Source organism: Anabas testudineus, chromosome 15 (genome assembly GCF_900324465.2).
Source record: "Anabas testudineus chromosome 15, fAnaTes1.2, whole genome shotgun sequence".
Taxonomy (NCBI): domain Eukaryota; kingdom Metazoa; phylum Chordata; class Actinopteri; order Anabantiformes; family Anabantidae; genus Anabas; species Anabas testudineus.
In genome coordinates, this window is record NC_046624.1 from 20811305 (window position 1) to 20836785 (window position 25481).

The 25481-nt window shown below is 43.2% G+C and overlaps 1 protein-coding gene across 4 annotated transcripts in view; it reads left to right on the top strand.

The window, feature by feature from the left end:
• LOC113159398 (spectrin beta chain, non-erythrocytic 1-like) overlaps positions 1–25481 on the top strand; it is an 87158-nt gene that overhangs the window by 49921 nt on the left and 11756 nt on the right. For all 4 annotated transcript variants that reach the window (XR_003298621.1, XR_003298620.1, XM_026356060.1 and 1 more), the window contains 32 exons: positions 1794–1945; positions 6015–6188; positions 8289–8380; positions 8544–8624; positions 9310–9425; positions 9512–9624; positions 9945–10132; positions 10984–11101; positions 11411–11569; positions 11891–11986; positions 12301–12507; positions 12626–12779; positions 12867–13018; positions 13220–13438; positions 13873–13953; positions 14294–14500; positions 14690–14901; positions 16339–16476; positions 17197–17317; positions 17396–17611; positions 17867–18286; positions 18750–18952; positions 19125–19215; positions 19295–19441; positions 19549–19812; positions 21756–21980; positions 22332–22421; positions 22761–23039; positions 23667–23797; positions 24079–24283; positions 24380–24754; positions 25079–25165. Coding sequence is in view for 2 of the 4 variants with exons in the window: in XM_026356060.1 (XP_026211845.1) it covers positions 1794–1945; positions 6015–6188; positions 8289–8380; positions 8544–8624; positions 9310–9425; positions 9512–9624; positions 9945–10132; positions 10984–11101; positions 11411–11569; positions 11891–11986; positions 12301–12507; positions 12626–12779; positions 12867–13018; positions 13220–13438; positions 13873–13953; positions 14294–14500; positions 14690–14901; positions 16339–16476; positions 17197–17317; positions 17396–17611; positions 17867–18286; positions 18750–18952; positions 19125–19215; positions 19295–19441; positions 19549–19812; positions 21756–21980; positions 22332–22421; positions 22761–23039; positions 23667–23797; positions 24079–24283; positions 24380–24754; positions 25079–25165 (5513 nt within the window). In the remaining 2 variants the exon portion in view is untranslated. The remainder of the gene's footprint in view (positions 1–1793; positions 1946–6014; positions 6189–8288; positions 8381–8543; positions 8625–9309; positions 9426–9511; positions 9625–9944; positions 10133–10983; positions 11102–11410; positions 11570–11890; positions 11987–12300; positions 12508–12625; positions 12780–12866; positions 13019–13219; positions 13439–13872; positions 13954–14293; positions 14501–14689; positions 14902–16338; positions 16477–17196; positions 17318–17395; positions 17612–17866; positions 18287–18749; positions 18953–19124; positions 19216–19294; positions 19442–19548; positions 19813–21755; positions 21981–22331; positions 22422–22760; positions 23040–23666; positions 23798–24078; positions 24284–24379; positions 24755–25078; positions 25166–25481) is intronic.

The following is a 25481-nucleotide window of genomic DNA, read 5'->3' on the forward strand; positions in this document are numbered from 1 at the left end:
CACACACACACACACACACACAGAAGAAGACACTCTCTCTCTCTCTCTCGTGTGCAGAAAATGCAGGAAGTGAGAAGATGGAGATAAGACACAGAAATGCGTTAATCTCTATTTAAGATATAAAATCTCCATCAGTTAAAGCTGTTGAGCAACACGAGATTATTCAGTACATGGATTCATTCATTTACAGATTTCAGTAGATTATGTGATTATGCACCAACATAAACCAACAACATCTTTGCTCAAACGTTTCAGGTTTCGTCTTCTCTCTAATGCTGCAGCAGTCTCTGTCTGAATATGTCAAATATCAAGTAACCTGGAGGTTGATTTGATTCTTTAGACTGCAGCAGTTTGTGGATTAATAATAAAGCTGACATAGATTGATTGAAGCAGCTTTTGCATGTGGCAACACTAAAAGACAGTGAGTCAACTTCACAATAGAAATCGGACTCTGGATGTTCATTGTCAACTTTCACAGTAGGAGTCAATATTTGTTCAGTGATTCATTTAACCACAAACGTCCTGCTGCTTCACAGTGAGACTTCCAACTGCATCTCACGTCTTTGTTCAGCTGTCATTTATTTTTGCTGCCTGAAATTATATTCAGTCAGTATATTGCATGTTGAAACGGTGGACATCTGGCTAAATCCTGCGTTCTTTGCTGACAGTATGATTCTATATATATAGAATATTTGAAACTTAATATCTGTCAGGAAGTTGTTGGTATTAGCTGGAAGTTGTTGTGAAGCTGGGAGCTACAGTAACTCTGGAGCTCTGGTTCCTTTCCAGACATTAGTCGATGTGGATCCTCGCTGTGGAGATAACGATGGCTGTAAATCATTGGCCGCTGACCTGGAGCAGTGTCTGTGGGTGGTGTCACAAAGCTGGGCCAGCTCCACCTGTTGGACAACTGATCAGTCATCACATTTTCTATCAGATATTGACATTTAGTGTCAAGTCACAGTTAGATTTTACTGAATGCACCTTTAACAAAATTTTTATTTGTCGACTGCTTCAAAATAAAAGTTCCTCGTCTACGTTAAACAACACCCTGCAGTGTTCGTGGCTTCATGCGGTCGTCCACGTTGATTTTCTGTTCTTTATTTTCTGGCAGACACACTGACGTCTCTTCTGCTGATTTCCAACTGCTCCAGTTTGATATCAGAAAGTCTCCACAGTGTTTGTGCTGAGTGATAAACCTGCTGAAGGCCGTCAACACTGGAGCTATTGTCCTGCTCCAAACTAACACACACTCTGAAGGTCAAGCATTCGGATGAATGGCCGTGTGTGTGTGTGTGTGTGTGTGTGTGTGTGTGTGTGTGTGTGTGTGTGTGTGTGTGTGTGTGTGTGTGTGTGTGTGTGTGTGTGGACGTCTCTGTCTGCCCTGTTTCCTTCCAGAGGTCAAACAGAGTTTAGTAAATGTCCATCCTGTGCGTTCATTCTAAGCTCATTTTGGTGGTTTTGTTGAACACTGAGACTCTGTCTTTGACAGTACTAATAATTTACACTGTGACAAACTAGCGTCAGCGACGTCGTGTGTGAATAGTTACTGTTTGATTTAGATTTAGTCGTCAGACACAGGAAACTTCTCCCTCCCTTAATCACCACAGGCTGACACACACGAGGAGCTCAGCGGGACTCAAACTTGCTGCTCCGACTGTACATTTATCCAAAGCTTCCCTCACCTCTCATGCTCTTCGTTCTTATTTGTTGGCTCAGTCAGAGTTTGATGCCGTTACGTTTTGGATTCCTTCACTAACCAGAATCTCTCTTTTCCCGACTCTCTTGTCCAGATGAGCGTGAGGCGGTGCAGAAGAAGACCTTCACTAAGTGGGTGAACTCCCACCTGTCCAGAGTTTCCTGTCGCATCACCGACCTCTACATGGACCTGAGGGACGGACGCATGCTCATCAAGCTGCTGGAGGTCCTGTCAGGAGAGAGGCTGGTAGGTTCACTTACTGTCAGGAAAGAGGAGCGCCGTCTGAAGCAGCTGGGCCTAAACGACCTGCAGTTAGAGTTAAAGGAGCAGTTCTACATTTTAGGTTTCGCGGGAGTTCATTTAGAGGAAGTTAAATGTCTCCCTGTGTTTTTTGAGACCTCCTCTGTGGTTGCATTTAAACAGCTGTGTGTCGTCTCTGTGCTCCCACTCCTCTTATCTGGTTGTTTGTTCAGTTTCTCTGAATGTGAAATACCAACGTTGATGGTTCCTGCAATCATTAACCACACATCACCACGCGCGCTCTCTGTCTGTGTATCACTGTTCCACGAATACACACTAAAATACACAGTTCAACAGACAACAACACAGTGATGCAGTGTTGTTGTCTATTAAAAACCAGACAGATAAATTCCAGTATTAATACATCCATTAGTAAAGTTCTGTGAATGTTTAAGATCTGATTCAGATCAGTAGTCAGGTCATAATAATGTGCGATAATCATATTAACACAATTGATGCAAACAATTCTAGGAAAGTAAAGTAAAACATGTCAATGATCAAACTGTCCTCTCTAAACTTTCATCGTGTAGAATCAGTATCAGCGTTTCCTCCATCAATCATTAAAAACCCGTCTCGTTCATATGATGAATAGATGATAAATGAATAAATGATTTATCATGCGGCTGTTGATGATGATAAATGCATTCGTTAACCTGTGCAGTGATCTGGTTTTCTGTTGGTCTGATTTATTATTATGTAACATTGAATGAATCACACTAAACTGCAGCAGATCACTTTACAACACCTCTGCTATTGACGGATAAACAACATTTAGGAATTGATTCCTTGTTTCAGTGGACTTGTAAAACTCATCAAGTGTTTTGCTCCCGTCTGCCGTCACTAAGGCAACAGGAAGACATTATTGCTGACTTGCTGCTTTTTTCTTTTCTGTCCATCTTCTTGCTGTATTCTCTTCTCTTCACACTCTGAAAGACATTTAAACTTACTGAGACGGCACCAGTACCAACCCCCCGTCACTAACTTCCAGTGCGATGAGCCAAACTCTCTTTGCCTTTTTGGACGTCTGTCCAGCCTCTTCAACTCTGAACTCTTCTCTCTGTGCTCTGCCTTCATCCGGCCTTTTCACAACCTGTCAAACACACACAGAGAGAGAAAACACAGCTACACAGTCAGTCAGGAAGCACAATTTACTCAGTTCTCTGCTTACTGTACGTATACAATGATTCTGACGTCCTATATAAGTTAAGATGCAAAGGAATTTTTGCATCTTGGATGCTCGTGCAGAAGCGAGAGAAGTAACTGGTGGAAATAAAGACGGGACGAGAGACAAAAAGGACGTAACAGAAGTAAAATAGAAAATCAGATTGATAGTGAAGTGGTGAGCAGGAGGGATGGAGAGAATAACAGTGGGAGACAGAGTGGGGGGTGTCCGGGTTGTGAAAGAAGTCATTGAGTAACTTTGAGGGTTTTCATGGAGCCAAAACGCCTCCAGAAGCAGCAGAAGAATCTGAGAGCGAGCAGCTGCCCCCACACTGCACAGTGTCTGACTTGGAGCCTGAGCTCCCTGATTCTGACTGAGGATGGAAAAAACATTTATTTTTCATTTTTTCATTTAGTCATTTTCAGTCCAACACCTGCAGGATTAGCATCAGTACTAACTTCATTAATTTAATTATATCAGAACAGTAAAGAGAAGAATATCCATGAATGTGTGGAGATCATTGTTTTACTTTTTAATTAACTTCATATACTTTATATAAGTTTGCGTTTCATTAGTAAAATATTACTTATTAAAGTAACTAGCTCCTATAGTACCATAGTGCCCTCTGAAATGTGGTGGAGTAAAAATGTCTTCATTTAAAATGTATTTAGTGACATTAACATTGTAGTTTTTAGTAAACATACAGTTGATGCATTTGTCAGGGACTATTTTTAGTGGTGGATTAATCCACCTGTGCTGTTGTGCTGAGTATTTGTGCCAGCAGGACGGCGACTGCGCGACTGAGGCATTGGTGTATTTTTAATAGTTTTTTAACAAGAATGAGGCTCCGTGGATCAGAGGAATAGGAAAAGTCAGAGTCTTGGAGACAAACAAGCTTCAACGTGTGGTAGTTTCCAGAAAAGGCACTGGAGGATCAAATCAGACGCCCCCACATCTACATACAGCATCATAGATGAGTCTAAAAACCTTCAGATGGTGGAAATCCCCGCTGCAGATCAGCACTCAGCTGTTGATGGAGGTAAACTGTGTTTTCATGGCACAAGGTGCTGTTCATAATTCTGTATGAATCATGAATCTCGGTGTGTGTTTTTTGGATTAATGCCAGCAGCAGACAGCCGTCCAAGAGCCAAGATCCTGAATCACTGAGGAACTTTTCTCTGGGTGCTGTTCATGTGTCTGTGTGAGGAAAAGCAAAGACAGCAGCGTTATTGTTGGATGACGACCTGGTCGTAGTGTAGTGTGGACAGAGGACACACGGTGTGGACGCTCGCATATTCATTTTATTGTGGTCATTTCTTGTTCCTGTGTGGTGTTTCTGGTATTTATGATTATTCTAATCAGGATGTTCAGCCATTAAAGGCCAAAATAAAAAATACAACAATATTTATATCAGAGCTTCACCTGGGACGATGAGCAGTCAGGAGAAGTTACAGCACTTCACAGTCTTTGACACGTTGCTCCATGCACCTGTTTATCTGTAGGTAACCTGGCACAGGTGATTTCACTTTCCCTGTAAGGACACTAGATGCAAATCAGCATCATCACCAGTCTGTGTATTTAATCAGTGGAGAACCTGTTGTTCTACCGTCTGAGTCACTTTAAAAGTAGATACTGAGCAGCTGGACGTGCGTTTCATCAGCGCTCAGCTTCTCTGTCTGCTCCTTCAGAACATCCTGTGGGTTTAATCCTCCATGTATCACACTGACAGAACACGGGACCCGGAGGTATGAATCTAAACACACTTTTCAATAGTTTTATTATCATAATCAGTCATAATATTGCAGCAGCAGGGGCACATCCTCCTGTGTACAGCGACAGAATAAAACATTTAAGCCATGTAACAAGAATAAATTGGTATAAAAAGTAAAGAATAAATTAGCTTCTTTTCCTTTTTGTGACTTTGTGAATGTAACGAAATAAAAAACAAAACAATAGAAACATTTGATTAAAAAATCACAATATATCATAATATATATATTATATATATAATCATAATATAATGAATCTTACCTTGTACAGTGACACAGATCGTATCAACAGATTGTTTCCAATACACAACCTTAGTTTTATCTTACTGAATTATTTATACTATTATATTATACTATATATTTATAATTTCTACTTATGCTTAGTGCATTTATACATCAGATAAAGTCCTTTTTCTCAGGTTATGATTCATATCTATGCTCTATTTTCAGCTCCTAGTATTTATGAGCCTGGTGTTAATAAAGTAAATGCTGTTGTTACTATATAACTGAAATATTGAGATTTTAAAAGTGTCACTTATTCTTGAACCAGATCAAAACCAGATGAGGCTCACAGGCCGCTTTTTGCTTGCAGGTGTAATGCAGGTATTACGGTAATTAAATTAGACTTTCCAGTAGAACCTGGTGCTGACTTTCTAACTCCTGCTGCTCTCACATGTTGCACTTCAGCTCACTCTCTTTTCCTCGTGAATCATGTGCAGAATACCAGTTTGTAATTGTGCAACTGAAGATGTTTCTTGGATAAGTAAGAAGTGAGTGATGGTTGAAGGCCTTAGTTTCTTGATGTCCATAGAATCTGTTGGTTTTTGGAGACATTTATTTAACTTTTCACATCTGTTTCCTTGTTTTTGGATGTTTGGAATCAGATTATAATTTATTTAAATACAGTCCAGCAACAGTTTTCTTCATACGGAAAGAAAACAGAAAGCGTCCGTTTGAAAGCGGCCAGCTGTGTCCGCAGCTGTTTTCTTCTTCTTCTTCTTCGTGTTTATGTGACAGCATGAAGCAGTTGACCGTTCTGGTTTTTTGAGGGTTGTAAATAAACCAAGTCGTGTCTTTGTTTCAGCCTAAACCCACCAAGGGTCGGATGCGTATCCACTGTCTGGAGAACGTGGACAAGGCTCTGCAGTTCCTGAAGGAGCAGAGGGTTCACCTGGAGAACATGGGCTCCCATGACATTGTAGACGGGAACCACCGCCTCACCCTGGGCCTCATCTGGACCATCATCCTTCGCTTCCAGGTGAGAGGCTGTGAACCTATTCAGCTACATGAGCTCAAATCAGAACACTGCACTGGTGAAGTGGGTCATTTTGTCCATTGCAGAATCAATTCTGCATCGTAAGGTGAATCAAACACGTGCAGTCACCATGGTCATGTACAGTATGAGCTCCATTTTGTAGCTACTGACGGTCAATATTTCACAGGACTAGGACTGTTTTGCTGCTGTGGGTCTGGGTTCTTACACTGTAACTTCCACTGTATCGATATTATTTTGTGTCTGAAAACCTTTGATGAATCCTCTCAGATGATGCATATCATTGATTTGGCTTTTTGGGGACACTATGCTCCTTGTAGTAGTTGGTATGTTGCATCCCTAAATTAATAACAACACACTGTATGCAGTCAGTTGAAGTTAGTTACTCATCATTCACCGGTAACTTATGGTTTGCTGAATGTTTACTATTTATTTTCTGTGCTGAATCTTCCTCTGATAATGTGATTCCCTACATGGATGCTTTCGAGTTTTACACTATATTTGGATCTAAAATACATTTGTTACATGAGTTCAGCTTGAGTTCAACCTGGTTAGCTGAAAACTAGACCGAAGTATTAAGAACTCTGACTTCACCTTTTAACCCATGTTAAGAAACGGGTCAGTGACCATTTCATTCTAAAATGAACCAGTAAACAAACAGTAACGTGTAATGTCGTCACCATCATCCTTTATAGTCCACATCATCAATGTTTTTAATTAACAGATAAAGTGCTGAATTATCATCACACATTAAAATCAGAGTTAAAGTAAATCCATTCTAATCCTATAGTAACGTGATCATGGTTAATAGTTAACTAAAAGATTAGGATAAGATAACGTATATTATATTATATTATATTATATTATATTATATTATATTATATTATATTATATTATATTATATTATATTATATTATATTATATTATATTATATTATATATTATTATATTACATATATATGCACCTCTCTCAACAATCTGTCCTGACGTTATTTCTCATCTTCAGATGTATTTAATGCCTGTGATTTTCACTGCATGTTCATGAGGTCGTTGTGTCACTCGTGTGATAACGTCATCGTTAGAAACAGGGAACAGTTGGGAAAATGGGTGAAAAGGATTTAGGTTTTTTAAGCCACGAGGATTAAAAAACTCTCTTTAGTGGTTTTAAATCCTGCGGTGGTGGAACGAGAGTGAAATAGAGCCAAGTGACAGCAGAACTACAGCGTACGTGTGTGTTTGTGGGATCTGAGCTTCGGCCGAGTGGATGTTGCTGCAGATGCCGTTCATGTTTCTGTCAGGATGAAACTCATGGGTGTCAATCAATGAAGGTGAGATTTTCCCGTACAGTCTGTTAGTTCAGGACAGTGGGACGTAGTCTATTTAGAGATTGATGGCGTTTTTGAGTAAAGACATGTTCGGACAGTGAGGAGGAGGAAGTGTGTTCCATCCATCCATCCATTTTGGAAAGTGAGGCCATGTTCGAACAAGAATAAGGTCTTTTGGAATGATGTCACATTTTAGAAAGTGGAGACATTATTTTAGAAAATGAGGACATTTTTAGAAGGTGAGGACATTTCTGGAAAGCCGGGCAGGATGTGTGTTATGTCAGCAGCAGACTTTACTCTGGATGGATTACACCTTAGTGGACGAGTGCAGCTCGTGAAAGAATGTGAAGGAGTGATGTGAGTGATGTTTTATCGTCCTGCGTATTTTACGAAGGATTAAAACGAAGCTCGTGTTTGTTGGTTCGTGCTTAGTTTCATCCAAGATCCACTGCTGCGTTCACTGCCCCTGGGAAAAATGGGAGAAAGCAATAACTTGAACAATATTTAGTTTGATCATTCATTGATGATAGATTTTACTGTTTGATGAAACTTGTTCTCATTTGTTGGAACAATAAAATCACTTAGGTCCTGTTGTTGACGTGGTGATCACATCAAATTTAGGAAGTTTAGATGAAAACTGGATAACTGTGTTAGGTTTTCTCCCTCAGATCTTAAACAGTTGATTGTGCTAAATGTAATGAGGGGAAACAGTTTCCTCTTTCCATTGTTCAGCACTTAAACTCTCCACCTGTGCGTCTCAGATCCAGGACATCAGCGTGGAGACGGAGGACAACAAGGAGAAGAAGTCGGCTAAAGATGCTCTGCTGCTCTGGTGTCAGATGAAGACTGCAGGGTGAGAAACTAGTTTACAAACCATTCACACAGGTCATCAGCCGGGAGTGTTGTTATATCTCCACGTTCCTCTCCCTGACGCCCGGGACTGAATGAATTTTGTTAGCGTAGCAGTGCTGCTCTGATGAGAAGCTGACGAGCTGTGATTTCCTCTTCCTGTCCAGATATCCAAACGTCAACATCCACAACTTCACCACCAGCTGGAGAGATGGGATGGCCTTCAACGCCCTCATCCACAAACACAGGTAGGAACTAAAGCTCTGTATTTACTGAAGGTTTTGACCAGAAGGTGCCCCCCCCCCGCAGACGGTCTGTCCTTTTCTAAGTGCAGCAGCTCAGTCCTCTGACTTTAAGACCTAAAATGTGTCTTTATGCTCATTAAACTAAATAAAGCTGATTCTCGGAGCAGCACGTCTGACACTGTAACCTTCACTTGACCTGTGATTATTGTTCTTTTTTCTTTTTCAGTCTAAACACTGCAGCTGTAGATTAATCCATGTCTATTTATCCACATCTCCCATTTTGTCAGCTTCTTATCTTAGACCGCCAGTCGTACAAGCTGCCAGTTGTGAAGTCAGGAATTATTCCAGAGAGCCCAGAGAGACAGAAATGAACATTATTCACGAGTGTGAGTGTGATAGGAACCTCACCACAGAGGAGCAGGTTTCAGCAGCCTGCACAGGGAGTTTCCAGTGGTTTCTGAGTTAAAATATTTAATGCTGACCAATTTTAGCCCAACAAAATAATGGGTCTGCTCCAGCATGTTATTCCTGGCAGTGCTGGGAATGATGGGAAACAGCTGTTGGAGCTTAATGGAAGAACAATGATTACACAAAGTTCACCGGTAAAGAAAATATAGTGTGTGTAAAATCAATAGTTTTGTTTAGAGCTCTAACTTCTTGTTTGTTTGTTCGTGTCTTTCTTTTTCAGACCCGACCTGATCGACTTTGACAAGCTGAAGAAATCAAACGCCCACTACAACCTGCAGAATGCCTTCAACCTGGCCGAGCAGCACCTGGGGCTCACCAAGCTGCTGGACCCCGAGGGTGAGAGTCAGCGCAGACACTCGCACTCACCTGCTTCATCGTTTCCTCCTCATTCCAATGTTTGGTTCCTGTGTGTTTCTGTGCAGACATCAGTGTGGACCACCCTGATGAGAAGTCCATCATCACCTACGTGGTGACCTACTACCACTACTTCTCCAAGATGAAGGCACTGAAGGTGGAGGGGAAGAGAATCGGCAAGGTGATGAACCACGTCTCCACCTGAGATATTTAGAATAGAAGAGAATAGAATAGAATAGAATAGAATAGACACATAGGGAGTACAACGAAACTGTGGGTGCTCTTCACAACAACTGTAATGCAGTAGAATAGTAGTAGATTAACAGTATAACAGTAGAATAACCACTACCAACCTACCTGGTCGGTAGTAGGTCAATATTAAAATAATAAAAGAACAGTTATAAATATATATATGTATAAAAACTAGATATTCTCCCCTCAGCATGTTTAAAGAACCAGTCTGAGGTTTTTCTTAATCTGTTTCATCTGATGGTGTTCCAGGTTCTGGACAACGCCATCGAGACAGAGAAGATGATCGAGAAGTACGAGTCTCTGGCGTCTGACCTGCTGGAGTGGATCGAACAGACCATCATTATCCTCAACAACAGGAAGTTTGCCAACTCTCTGGTGGGAGTCCAGCAGCAGCTGCAGGCCTTCAACACCTACCGCACCGTGGAGAAACCCCCAAAGTCAGTAGAATCTCTCTGTGGAGGTTTCCAGTTCACGATAACCTTAAATATCCAGCTTATCAACAACATAGACGCCACCTGGAGCTGTGACACACGGCTGGTAGTCGGCTTCACTCAGCATAAACACTGTCTACACGATCAGTAGGACTAGGACGATTCAGTTTGACCTAATATTGTCCTTCACTGAGAAACGTCCATCAATCTCTGCTTAAAGCTGCAGAACCAAGAATCATCATCTGTTTTCTCTATTGGTTCAGACAGTACACAGCAAACATACATGAATTGCAAATTTGCAAAATACTTTAAAATATTTTCAAATAGGAAAATTAACTAAAAGGTATAAAGTGCTCTGAACAATGAGCGGGACTCAACTTAGTGTTATATATATAAAAAATAAAATAAATCATTAAATCATAGAAACATTAAATAAGAGACTCCTGCAGTTATCGAAGGTTTTTAATGAACAACACTGATGAAAACACAAATACCACATGTACTTAGTTATGTTGTCGAACACAGTTATGTGTTTAAAAGTTTTATCCTCTCCCTTCACCTCTCTCTGTAAACCACATATTTCTCAGTGTGTTGCTCACGAGTCATTTCTGTGATGAACCACAGTTCTTCTCCCACACAGCTGAATCAGGACGACCACCAAAGAGCAGGAGTCTGACTCTTTTATACTAACAGCTGCTTATTGTAATCGCAATAAGGTTCAGACCATGTTCTTCTTTTTAACTTCTTACATTTAAATTACACAAACATCCTGTGTTGGCGTCTTTTACGTTGTACATGTTTTTCCATTGAAACTCTATAATCCTCTGTAATAATACTGTGTGTAATGTTGTGTTCAGGTTCACTGAGAAGGGAAACCTGGAGGTTCTTCTGTTCACCATTCAGAGTAAGATGAGAGCCAACAATCAGAAAGTTTACACTCCTCGAGAGGGCAAACTCATCTCTGACATCAACAAGGTAAATAAACACGTGGTCATCAGTGTGTTCATGTCGTTACCCTCCAGCACTGTAGGTGGAGCTGCAGCCTGAGAACCTTAGTTCTAATGAAACTGTGATCTGCTGTAGGAAACTGCAGAAACACTCTTTGGCTTTGAGTCTGAGATGAAATCCAACACAGTAACATGAGTCGGCATTTAAAATCCAACACAGTAACATGAGTCAGCATTTAAAATCCAACATACCTGTATTTTGTCTAAGAAACAGAGACAAGAAAAGATCATTCATGTAAATAAAGAACTATGTATATGATGTGTGTGTTTGTTTTAGGCGTGGGAGCGTCTGGAGAAGGCGGAGCACGAGCGGGAGCTGGCTCTGAGGACAGAGCTGATTCGTCAGGAGAAGCTGGAGCAGCTCGCCCGACGTTTTGACCGTAAGGCCGCCATGAGGGAGACGTGGCTGAGTGAGAACCAGAGGCTGGTCTCACAGGTAACACTCACATCATTTTGTTGTTGTATAAATATGCAATAATTTTTAAATGCAGAAATCTTATTGTGACATACAGGCCCATTCCTGTTAGAGCAGAGCTCCCTAGTGGTCACAAAAAGAATGCGACAACTACAGCTAGAAAACTTTTTGGACATTTTTATTTCTAATCAATAAATAAAAGTCTTAAATTTTTATTTTAATCTCTTCTCTTCCTTGTCTCCATCTTCTTTCATTTATTTCTGCTCGTTCTTTGTTTAATGTTCTTCGTCCTCTCCTTGTTTCCTTTCCTCTTCTTTCCTGTCCTTGTTTCCTTTCCTCCAGGATAACTTTGGATTTGACCTCCAGGCTGTAGAAGCTGCTACTAAGAAACATGAAGCCATAGAAACAGACATTGCAGCCTACGAGGAGCGAGTTCAGGTCAGTTCATCGCTGGATGTTTGAAGAACACCTCTGTTCAGCCACAGGTTGCCTGAATCATGTAGGATAACACAAATAGAGCTGCAGTCTGAGCGCTCTGACCAGCCTGTATCGCTGCCTTGAGGACTGAGGTCACATCACACATATGCATTTATCATTTGTTGTCTTAGATAAACAGTGTTTGGAGATGAAGTCTCAAATAAAGAAAGTGCTTCTGTTTTAGGTCGATAGCGTAAATCCATGATTTCTAGTGTATTAAACCAAAATGAGCCGAAATCTGTCGTTTGTCATCTCCTCCTTTCTCACTGGTGCAGGCGGTGGTTGCCGTGGCGAAGGAGCTGGAGGCAGAGAGTTACCATGACATCAAACGCATCACAGCGAGGAAAGACAACGTGATCCGTCTGTGGGAGTACCTGCTGGAGCTGCTGAAGGCCCGCAGACAGAGACTGGAGCTGAACCTGGGCCTGCAGAGAGTCTTCCAGGAGATGCTCTACATCATGGACTGGATGGACGAGATGAAGGTTCGCAGTTGTACCAGAAACAGTTTCTCACGTTGTAAAATCCATTAGAAGCTGAATGAAAGTCTCAAATACTGAAACCAGCTGGTGAAGAGATGTCTTGATGCTCCTGTCTCTGCAGATGCTGCTGCTCTCGCAGGACTATGGGAAACACCTGCTGGGTGTGGAGGACCTGCTGCAGAAACACGCTCTGGTGGAGGCCGACATCGGCATCCAGGCCGATAGAGTCCGAAACGTCAACCGCAACGCTCAGAAGTTTGCCAGCGACACAGAGGGTGAGACTGACGGACGTTTTTCAATATCTGCATCTGTCAGACTAGATGATCAGGACAGTACTGACTATTCCTCTTCCTCCTGCTCAGGTTATAAGCCCTGTGATCCTCAGATCATCAGGGATCGGGTCGCTCACATGGAGTTCTGTTACCAGGAGCTGAGCCAGCTGGCGGCAGAGCGGCGAGCTCGTCTCGAGGAGTCCCGTCGCCTCTGGAAGTTCTTCTGGGAAATGGCAGAAGAGGTCACTGTTGCTACTTTCATTAGTGTCTGGAAATTATTGACAAATAAGTTCCTGGGATCTGCTGATTTGGTTTTTATGATGCATGTGTAGGATTTGAATCCCTGACTTTACTATTTATGACCCATGTCTGGTTTTATTGCTGCACACTGATACTGGTTGGGTTTTGTGTAACTGGTGTCTGAACATGTCGGCGTCTTGTAGGAGGGATGGATCAGGGAGAAGGAGCAGATCCTGTCCTCTGAGGATTATGGGAAGGATCTAACGGGAGCATTGCGTCTGCTGAGTCAGCACAAAGCTTTCGAAGATGAGATGAGTGGCCGCGCCGCCCATCTGCAGCAGACCATCAAACAGGGCGACGAGCTGGTGGCCGACAACCACTTTGGAGCCGACAAGATTAAAGAACGAATCCAGGACATCCAGGTACCTGCTGCACCTGCTTCAGCACTTCACCTGGATGAGGACGTGGATTTGTAGTCACCTGAACATATCAACTTATATTAAATCAGGGGCTCTAGTATTGCATATGCACCATGTGATGTACTGTATGTCGCACACAGGTTATTAATTAATAAAACTGAATGTGCTTCCAGCATTGCATTGTTTTAATAAGTTTGCTTCAGGTGCCAGATTTTAAGACTTAAATGACACATTTAGTCACTTTTTACTACGTGTTTGTCGCCTTTAGTCAAAAAGAAAAGAACATCTTTTCATGCTGAAGTTGCTGATATCTGATGAAACCCTACACATCTTTCCTACTTTGTTCTGCTTCACCTTTGAAGGGTTTATGTGATCTGCATTAAATGTTATATCACTTCCTTACCTCCTTTCCTTTCCTTCATCCCTTCGTGGTGCAGGAGCAGTGGGCGGCTCTGGAGAATCTTTCTGGCGTCCGTAAAGCTCGTCTGCAGGAGGCCTGCAACCAGCACCAGTTCCAGGTAAAACACCTGAACACATTTTGATCGTGTGTTGTAAAAATTGATTTAATTGGATTCGAAAACACAAAGCTTCGCTTTGCATTTGCTTTTCAGTGGAGTTCTCCACATTGTTTGTCTCTTTTCTTTGTCAGACACCTGCAGGTGCTGCAACAGGGAGACAGAAACTCAATGTATTGATTTACTGTTCAGGCAACAAAAGCAAATCCAGATAGCAATGAAACATCATCCCAGTGTGCAGAAGAAATGCTGACACCTGCAGTAAAAAGAGAAAAGAAATATAGTTTTTAATGTCGAATTCTGTTCTGTTCTTTATTTAACATTTATCATCTTCTCTCTGCAGGCTGACGCTGATGACATTGACACGTGGATGCTGGATGTGCTGCGGATCGTCTCCAGCGTCGATGTCGGCCACGACGAGTTCTCCGCTCAGACTTTGGTGAAGAAACACAAGGATGTGGCCGAGGAGATCAACAGCTACCGGCCCGTCATCGACGCTCTGCACGAGCAATCACGCACACTGCCGCCTGAGAAGGCGGACTCAGAGGAGGTAAACCGCTGCCAGGGCACTGCAGGGTGTCAACTGAAAGAAAGGAAGTTTAATCTGAGTGTGCTTGATCTGTGAACAATCCCAGTCCATGATTTATTGTTAAGGTCAAATGTCAAGAAAGTGGTGTTTCTGATGTCGTTTTAGTTTCTCTGGAAGAGTCTTCAGTCACTCATGGTCGTGTGTTTGCAGGTTCAGAGCCGCCTGGCCGGCATCGAGGAGCGTTATAAGGAGGTGGCCGAGCTGACGAGGCTCAGGAAACAGGCGCTGCAGGACGCTCTGGCTCTCTACAAGATGCTGAGTGAAGCCAACGCCTGCGAGGTGTGGATCGATGAGAAGGAGCAGTGGCTCAACAGCATGGAGATCCCTGAGAAACTGGAGGACCTGGAGGTGGTCCAGCACCGGTAAGGACCGGAGTGTGGTAACTGGGTTTGAGAAAGTACTAATAAGTTTAGTACGTTAACAGAAAAGTGACTCTCTTCTGGAGATGGAACTGTTTTCCTCTTCGTTGTGTGTTCGTGGACGTGTATCAAACAATTTAGTTCATGATTCATTCAACTCAGAGATGACACATTAACCACAAGATTCACAAAACTAGAGAAGAGAAAACTCCAGAAACAGCATAAAACAAATGTGTGCAATAGATTTATTTCCTCTCAGAGGTAGTAAGTAACAGTACATTTACTCAAGTACTGTATTTTCACCTAACTTTACATTGTAAAGTGTCATCATGACACGACGTGCTGGGTTCAGGGACGCTGCAGTGTGTAGGGAATCCGTCTTTTGAAAGCCGCCAAGCTCCAAGAACAGAAAACAAAACAAAAGCAGAGGTGTGAAAACAATGTAAACAGTGGTGGACGGTAAAGAAATGATTAGAAATGAAATTTAATTAGAAATAATTTCTCAGCTGTCACTCAGCTGTGGGATGTTCCCAGTAAATCCAGTTTGTGCCCCGTCAGTTGGAATGAGATGTTCACAGCAGTAGACTGTGTGTGTGTGTGACTGTGTGTGTGTGTGTGTGTGTGTGTGTGTGTGTGTGTGTGTGTGTGTGTGTGTGACTGTGTGACTGTGTGACTGTGTGACTGTTTGTGGTGACACGGTTTGTTCAGCAGCCTCTGACTCTGGTTTTCATCCACTTGTCTCCAACCACACAGCTTCACGTGGAGCTTTTCTAAGACACTGCAGAACACATTTTACTCACAAACTATATTTGGCAATATGTGATTACATTCTGTCAGAGGATGTCCCAATACCAATTCTTTCCTGACTGAGTAAAAGTACTTACATTTGAGTACTTGCTGATACTGAGTACTTAACAATTTTGCAGTTGCAGTATTTTTATTCTAAAAATTACAAGTATCAGAGAAGAAGTGCCAGAACAGACACAGTCATCTGATGTTCTCTTTCTGAGTGGGACCAAATAAAAAAGGAGGCTGTTGCTCACGTCCGAGCACGGCACCACCACCTCGGTTCTGTTAATGAAACATGACTGTAACTCAGTACTAATCAAACATACAACTACTGTGAGAAGGTGAAATAAACCTTCTTAGAAAAGTGAGAGGTAAGTTCTTTATGATGAATAGAGGTTTCTCTGCATGATCAGCTGTGAGCTGCAGCTCTTTAGCTTCTCTAGCAGAGTAAACAAATATTCTAAAATATGAAATATAATAAATAAATATTATAATAAAAACATTTCCTGGTTGAAGATCTGTTCAACACTGTTACTGTTCTGACATTTGAAGACGTCCGGTTCAACTGATGACGTTTTTTAATGAAGTGTATTTTAGAATAATAGTGAAATATAAAAGTCAGAGTCTCATGAATTCTCCGTCTCTGTCCAGGTTTGAGAGTTTGGAGCCAGAGATGAACAACCAGGCATCCCGGGTTGCCGTCGTGAACCAGGTTGCCAGGCAACTCATCCACAGTGGACATCCCAGCGAGAAGGAGATCAAAACCCAGCAGGACAAACTCAACACCAGGTAATCTAACTGGGATTAAAACGAACGTCATAGTTAAGAATATACTTTATTTAAAAACTGGAATTATAATGAATTAGCGTTAATGAATTAATGTGCATTGGAATCTGTCCTTTATCAGGGTAATTAAACGGGATTAGACAGCAACTCAAACTGGGATTAAAAAGGAACTAAACAGAAATCATCAGATTAAACATTAGTTTAACATTAATTTAAAAGGATGTTTGAATGAAAAAATAACTTAATTCATTAATTAAACTAATTAAATGAAACTAACTTCAGTTGAACAGGTCCAAGAGTTTAGGAATAAAATGGGAGTAACTGAATAATAAAGGAGACGAACTGAAAATAGATTAAAAAGATTGAGTTTAAGAAGAAATAAACTGGGATTAAATATCTGAATAAACAGTTTAGTTTAACTGAATCATTCTGAACTGTGCTGTAATAAAAAATAGAATTAAATAATAATTAATCAAGAAAATGGCTCCTTCAGTGAACTGTGACAGTAAATGAACTGAAATTAGAACCAACATGATTTAAAGGTAAGTTTAAGGTATGTGAGGTAGATTATCAGGTTACTACCACTTTAAAAATGTCACGGACCAGTCAGGAACTGTGACCGAACATCCGACTGACGTAACATCCGGGTCGTCCACATTAATCAACCAGGTAACGAACCCACCAGGTATCTGCTTCACCCTCAGTATTCGTCTCTGTGTCCAGGTGGAGTCAGTTCAGAGACCTGGTGGACCAGAAGAAGGACAGCCTGAATTCAGCTCTAGGAGTCCAGAACTACCACCTAGAGTGTAACGAGACCAAGTCCTGGATCAAGGAGAAGACCAAGGTACCAACAGAACAAAGACTGCTGATTCAGCACAAAATCCATCACAGCTGCTGCTTAACTCACGCCTCCATCCTCCAGGTGATCGAGTCGACCCAGGAGCTGGGTAACGACCTGGCCGGTGTCATGGCTCTGCAGAGGAAGCTGACGGGGATGGAGAGAGACCTGGTCGCCATTGAAGACAAGCTGGGCGACCTGGGGAAAGAGGCAGAGCGTTTGTCCTCCGAACACCCGGAGCAGTCAGAGGCCATCAAAGGTCGTCTGGCCGAGATCACCGGCGTCTGGGACGAGATGAAGGTAGGAGCAGAGATGGACCTGACCAGGACTGTGCTCTCTATTCCAGGGTACCACTCAGCTGTTTCTGAAGTGTAGTAGATCCATGTCCCAGTTTCTTCATTACAGAGAGAAATACTTCATACTAAACTGGGGAGCAGTTTGATGTCACCACAACTGAAACTGCTGTTGTTCCAACACACGTTTCATGTTGTCTCTGAACACAGAGAGGTAACGTGATCAAAACAAACCCTACAACACATTTGTCTCTATTTACAGGACACCCTGAAGAACCGCGAGGAGTCACTGGGTGAGGCCAGCAAGCTGCAGCAGTTCCTGCGTGACCTGGACGACTTTCAGTCCTGGCTGTCGCGGACGCAGACGGTCATCGCCTCTGAGGACATGCCCAACACGCTGGCTGAGGCCGAGAAGCTGCTGGCCCAGCACGAGGGCATCAAGAACGAGATCCGCAACTATGAGGAGGACTACCAGAAGATGCGGGACATGGGCGAGATGGTGACGCAGGGCCAGACGGATGCACAGTACATGTTCCTACGACAGCGGCTGCAAGCGCTCGACACCGGCTGGAACGAGCTGCACAAGATGTGGGAGAACCGTCAGAACCTGCTGTCTCAGTCCCACGCTTATCAGCTGTTCCTCAGGGACACCAAGCAGGCTGAGGCCTTCCTGAACAACCAGGTGAGCTCACAGTGTCGTCACACCTGCACTCAACTGCAAAGCTTTAAATCAACCGTCTGTGAACTTGAAAGGTGCCGTTAGTGAAAAATAACTTCCTGAAATAATCCGATTTGTGTTTCCAGTCTAGTGCTGTGTGTGTGTTGGGCCAGAACTCACCATCTCTCATCTCTTTGAGTTGAACTGTTGGTTAGACAGAACAACACATTTGTAGGATAGTTATTTACTGAAGTTTACTTCCTGCAGGATTCCTGCACTTTCACTATCGCAAGGTCAGCGGCTGCCATCTAGTGGTAGCAGGCCGTCATTACAGCAGCAGGATTTGAAAAGACTTTATTTACACGTTGTTTATTTGAACATGTTTCACATCATGCTGTCAGAGAAAAAGAGTCGTTCCCTGATGAACAGGATGCTGAACTGAACACACAGCTGACCGTGACCTCTCCTCCACGTCTTTGTCTCCCAGGAATACGTCCTGGCTCACACTGAGATGCCCACCACTCTGGAGGGCGCTGAGGCCGCCATCAAGAAGCAGGAGGACTTCATGACCACCATGGACGCCAACGAGGAGAAGATCGGCGGCGTGGTCGACGCTGGCCGGCGCCTGGTAACCGATGGCAACATCAACACCGAGCGCATCCAGGAGAAGGTGGACTCCATCGACCAGAGGTAACAAATATGCTGTTAGAAGTTAATTCCGTTAATTTCAGGCCTAAGTGGTGAGGGTCAAAGGTCGAATTTTCCATTTATTCTTTCAAAAAGCTGCTCGCTGTGTCTCATTATTACTATTTTTAGTATTGAAAACTTCCAGCTAATAAAAGTATTGATTGCTGCTGTGCAGACACAAGAAGAACCGAGCAGCAGCAAACGACCTGCTGATGAGGCTGAAGGACAACAGAGACCTGCAGAAGTTCCTGCAGGACTGTCAGGAGGTAAAGACGCTCAGAGGTAGAGCTTCAGATGTTACAGCTGTTTGTGGCTGTTAGTTGACGTTGTTTTGTGGGTCTCTAGCTGTCTCTGTGGATCAACGAGAAGATGCTGACGGCGCAGGACATGACCTACGACGAGGCCAGGAACCTCCACAGCAAGTGGCTGAAACACCAGGCCTTCATGGCCGAACTGCAGTCCAACAAGGAGTGGCTGGACAAGATCAACAAGGTAGGAGAGGAGAACAGGAAATGATGTCATTTAAACTCTGTCCAATAGTAAAGATGCTTCGATTCGCTGAACAGAGCTGAGCGCTCACAGTAAATCCTGTGTTTTAGGACGGGCAGGCACTCATGGCGGAGAAACCAGACACAGAGGCCATGGTCAAAGAGAAGCTGGGGTCCCTGACCACGATGTGGGAGGACCTCGAGTCGACCACCCAGACGAAGGCCAAGTGTCTGTTTGACGCCAACAAGGCTGAACTGTTCACGCAGAGCTGCGCCGACCTCGACAAGTGGATGGTCAACCTGGAGGGACAGCTGCAGTCAGACGACTATGGCAAAGACCTCACATCCGTCAACATCCTGCTCAAGAAGCAGCAGGTGAGGAGCCGCTCGAACGCGACTTACAGGTCTCATCTAGGAAGGAAACGTGCTTTAACAAGGACATAAACTAACAGGGTGTGAGGATGTTGTTGAGCTTCTTATGCACAGAGTTTCTGATGCCACAGGGAAAGAGGGAGGAGAGAAGAAGAAGAAACAAAAAACCATATAGATTTACATTAATAAATAAAATGGGTGAGAAGGCCATAAAAAACTGAGAGGGGAATGGGGGGGAACCAGGGGGAGAAAGAAAAGAAAGAGGGGGATTATACCAACAATAATCATAGTGAGGAAAGAACAGGGGGCTGGAAGAGAAGAATGTCACAGTAGAGAGAGTGAGATAGAGAGCGTGACTTCAGCCCCGGACGTTTCATTTAAACCAAAGTCATTTTAGAAAGGGTTCCAGGTTTTATTAAAAGCTGATTTCTTGTTTTTATATGTAGCTCTGATTTCCCCTATGGTTATTTGTTCTATGAGAGGATTCGTTCAGTGACTATATGTCGTACAGTATAGACCTGGCTCACATTAGGTATTCTTCTTGTGTGGAGCGAATATCAAAACGTTGGAGCGGTTTTCAGCAGTCGAAGTAGCTCTGGTCCACATCTCCAAACTCATTTTCTCAACTTAGGTTAACACCTGACGGCTTTTTTTGAGGTCTTTATATAAAGGGAGAAGGGCAGATTTGCTGATATTTGCTAGTTTATCTGTGGTAGGATTTTCATTTTAACTGTAGTGATTCGTCCGTCAAAGATAATCCACCTTCTTAAGAGCGGAGTGTAGTTGAGCTTTTTATTTTACAACCAGCTCTTTCTGTGACAGTGCAGCTGAGCTGTCTTTTACTGTAAACTGCACAGTTTTTGCTTCCACTAATGTTCAGACTGGAGCTGACAAACAAAAATAGGAACTTCATTTTGCCCTGAATTCAGTCTGTCAGGAAGTTCCTCCTTCCACCTGCAGCTCCAAATAAAATCAAACCGTTATCCAGAGGTATTATTGAAGTTTACAGAGACACGTCACTGTTTCTAAATATAATAATGTTATGTTGAGGTGGACAGAGAGCTCCAGTCTGAATGTAGTCCTAGAGTTTGAAATCTCTGTGTAAGAAACTGGGAAAAGAAAACGTTTTAATAATTGTGATTCACTGCACTAAATTCAGTCATTTCTCAGTAGTCAAAGTGTCTTTACATAATTCAGCCTCAGTCTCAGCGGAGCGCACACACACCTCTCACACACACACACACACACACACACACACACACACACACACACACACACACACACACCTCACACACACACACACACACACACACACACACACACCTCACACAGCAGTTATGTAATCTGTCATTTGATGTGTTATGAGCCAACACTGAGTCCGAGTGTGTGTCTCCTACATCTGAAGAACGATGTTGGTATTTTCAGTCGATCGGAGCAGCTCCATTCTCTCGTTGATTCATATCTCCTCCTTTAAGATGGGATGTGCTGTAATTTCCTGTGTGTGTCATTACAGAGTGTTTGATCTGTTAAACTGAGAGAGCAGAGAGACGATGCCTCTCCTCCTCCTCCTCCTCCTCCTCCTCCTCTTCCTCTGTTCTCCAGACTCTCTGTGTTTTTGTTTTGTCCTCTGACTCTGGATCAGACTGTTATTACACTGTCTGGCTGCTGAAGACGATCATCACTTTGAGACAAAGCCTCTGACAGACCTTTGTAATAGCTGCTTTTTGATTTTTCTTTCTTTCTTTCTTTTTTGTTTCATCATTTATTGAAAATGTAATATAAATATATATAATATCAAATCTATTTAGAATTTCCAACATGTTCTGGTAAATATTTCTTATCCTTATTTGTTTCAGACATATTACTTTTGATTTTGGATCAACACATACTCATGAATTTCCAGCCTTTATATCCTTGTTTATTTCTTTAAATTTATTTTATGTTAGATCCTGGAGAGCCAGGTGGAGGTGCGTCAGAAGGAGGTGGAGGAGCTGCAGGGCCAGTCGCAGGCACTCAGCCAGGAGGGGAAAGGCTCAGAGGAGGTGGACGGCCAAAGAATCAGCGTGGAGAAGAAGTTCCACTCCCTTCAGGACCCACTGAAGAAGAGACGAGACAACCTCATGGCCTCCCGCGAGATTCACCAGTTCAACAGAGACGTGGAGGACGAGATCGTAAGTCGATCTTCTGGACGGGGAAGGATGGAGAACAGGAACTACTGCCTGTTGTGATTGAAATGAGTAAAACTGAAACTCGAACTGTGACAGAAAAAAAAACCTGGACAAGGAACCAAAATTACAAGTGTTAGTAGGGGAAGTGCTGAAATGATGTGTTGTAGCAGAAGCACAAGAAGTGCTGGGATTACAGTAACTAGAAGTAGAACTAATAGTGTCACAGTGGTACTTACAGTAGAGATGTGATAGTGTTAGTAGTAAGTGGTGCTGTTTTATGGTAACTCAACTGATGGCTAACTTATACTAATAACAATAACGTGTGTGTGTGTGTGTGTGCGCGCGCTCGTGCAGCTCTGGGTTGAGGAGAGGATGCCTCTGGCCACATCGACCGACCATGGACACAACCTGCAGACTGTGCAGCTGCTCATCAAGAAAAACCAGGTACGCAAACACACATACACCTGTTGTATCAAAGTAAATGACTGTAATTCTGTGAAGATGTGGATTATTTTAATATTGCAAAATATATATTTTCAGCTGATTACATTAGATTCGTCTGCACTTCTTCTGCCTCCATCGTCAGTGTCCAACTGTTTAATGCTTAAATTATTTATCTCCCGACTTTCACATGTAGCCACAGACAGTATTAATTACTGCATTTTCACCAGTACTACAGGCTGAGGGGGAAGAAGAGGGAGGTGTGAAGCAGGGAAAATAAAAACGATTGAAAGAGATGCAGCTTCCCCACTAAACCCTCTGTGTGACCTTTGACCCCTGCAGACTTTACAGAAGGAGATCCAGGGCCATCAGCCTCGCTTCGACGACATCTTTGAGCGCAGCCAACACATCCTGAGGGAGGACAGCCCGACGGCCGAGCTCATTCGCCAGCGGCTCTCCGAGCTCCAGTCCCTGTGGGACCAGATCAGGAAGGAGACGGAGAAGCGTCACTCCCGTCTGAGCGAGGCCCACGAGGCCCAGCAGTACTACTTTGACGCCGCTGAAGCTGAGGCCTGGATGAGCGAACAGGAGCTCTACATGATGTCAGAGGAGAAGGCCAAGGTAACGAGGGATCAGTTACTGCATGAAATACTTGTCTGTCTGTATTTCACCATCATCAAACTACAAATCATCATCTTGGGAACATGAATGTTATAAATGTGTGTCGCACCTGTTACAGTGGTTATAGCTTATTAGTTAAAACAAGATGATACACATTAAATATGTGATACTGCATAAATTATTAGTATTTAGGAACAAATAAGAATAATAAAAGGGGAACAAAAGAAGAAAGCTGTGTTTTAGGGGTTGAACTGCATTATTTATCATACGCATGAGGAGCAGGTTGATCGATTCCTCTTCGTGTTGGTTTTACTTCACCTGCCAGTTCCTCAGTTTGTTCCTATTAGTTTTAGTTCAAGCTGTCAGAACTGTTTCTGCTGCATCTCTGCGGGTCAGTACAGTATATTTGATTAAATACATTCATTTCTGAACACAGGAGATCGATGATTTGGTTTGTTCTTTGTCTGTTTGTCTTATTTTTCTGTTTCTGTTTGTCTCTCAACTCAGTCGCCTGTTGTTTCAGTCTCTGTCTCACTTCAACGCACTATTTTTCTCCCTTTGCTTTTACTTTTGATTTCTCTGTATCACCGAACGTTCTCATTAATAGAATCTGTGTGTCTCACTCAGGACGAGCAGAGTTCGGTGGCCATGCTGAAGAAGCATCAAATCCTGGAGCAGGCAGTGGAGGATTATGCCGACACCGTCCACCAGCTGTCTAGCACCAGCCGTGGTCTGGTGGCTGCCGGACACCCCGACAGGTGAGAGGGGCTCACAAGACAAAGGTCAGGGGCTGCAGGTGAAACATTATGCTCCTGTCAATGGAAAAGGAGGAAAGGGAGAGAGAGGGGGGAAGAAGCAACGATAAAGGAAAGAGGGAGAGATCTCTAAGATATACTGTGGATGAATGAAAGGAAGTGAAGCGTGGAACAGAGAAGGTGAAGAAAAATCTGAACATAGGACGCAGAGCAATAGAGAGATAGATAAACAACAGGTAAAAATGGTAAAAAAGAATAAGAAGTGAAGAATCTTCTTTCTGCAGCGAGCGTATCGGGATGCGTCAGTCTCAGGTGGATAAGCTGTACGCCGGGCTGAAGGATTTGGCAGAGGAGCGCAGAGGGAAGCTGGACGAGCGATTCCGTCTCTTCCAGCTGAACCGGGAGGTGGACGACCTGGAGCAGTGGATCGCTGAGAGGGAGGTGGTGGCTGGATCCCATGAGCTGGGACAGGACTACGAGCATGTCACTGTATGTACAAGTCATAACTCATCATAATCAGGTCACATTTAGGAACTCTGGAAGATGTTTACTGGTACATTTTTATTTCTCTTTAATTATCATTAGATGCTGCAGGAGCGCTTCAGAGAATTTGCTCGTGACACCGGGAACATCGGACAGGAGCGCGTGGATTCAGTCAACCGCATGGCGGACGAGCTGATCAACTCCAGCCATAGCGACGCCGCCACCATCGCAGAGTGGAAGGACGGCCTGAACGAAGCCTGGGCCGACCTGCTGGAACTCATCGACACCCGAACGCAGATCCTCGCCGCTTCCTTTGAGCTCCACAAGTTCTACCACGACGCCAAGGAGATCCTCAACCGCATCCTGGACAAACACAAGAAGCTGCCGGAGGAACTGGGCCGGGACCAGAACACAGTGGAGACCCTGCAGAGGATGCACACCACCTTCGAACATGATATTCAGGCTCTGGGAACACAGGTACAGGCCCAGCATTTAGATCTGGGAACTGTTGGTTTTCAGTCACATCAACTTCCTCACATGACATTTCATGTGTTGCTTGCCAAAAAAATACAGTTTCTTATGAAACAGAAACTTTTAAAGAGTGTGTAGCTGTTGTTGTTTTGAGCCAACACATCACTAAAATGAATGCACCTGCCTTCAGTTTTTCTAAATAAAATAAACTAGAGAAGTGACCAGCATTTTTCATTTGTGTCCACTCTTCATCATTTGACCTGGTTTCACCTGTGACTGGTCCTAATGTTTTAAATCAACCTGAACCTGCTTCTCCTGCTCTACTTCCAGGTGCGGCAGCTGCAGGAGGACGCTGTTCGTCTGCAGTCGGCTTACGCTGGAGATAAAGCTGACGACATTCAGAAGAGAGAAGGAGAGGTGAGCTTCAGTATCAGACAGCAGTGAAACATAAACCACATCAGAACTGGGCTCCATTCAGTTTAATCGCAATCAGTAAATCGGAGTGATGTTAAGAACTGCACTGGTTTATAGTGTTCATGAAAACACTGATTGGATTTAAAATGAATTGGACCTAGCGTTGATGTTAATGAAGTCTCTGTAAAAGGCCCCTTTGTCTCATGCATGCTGCACTGCTGCTGCACTAACTGCATTTTTCCTCTTCGGCTCGAAGGTTGTTTGAAGTAAAATCCCTATACCGTAGTTTTCAGGTGGTCGGTTAGGGGTGAAATGGAGT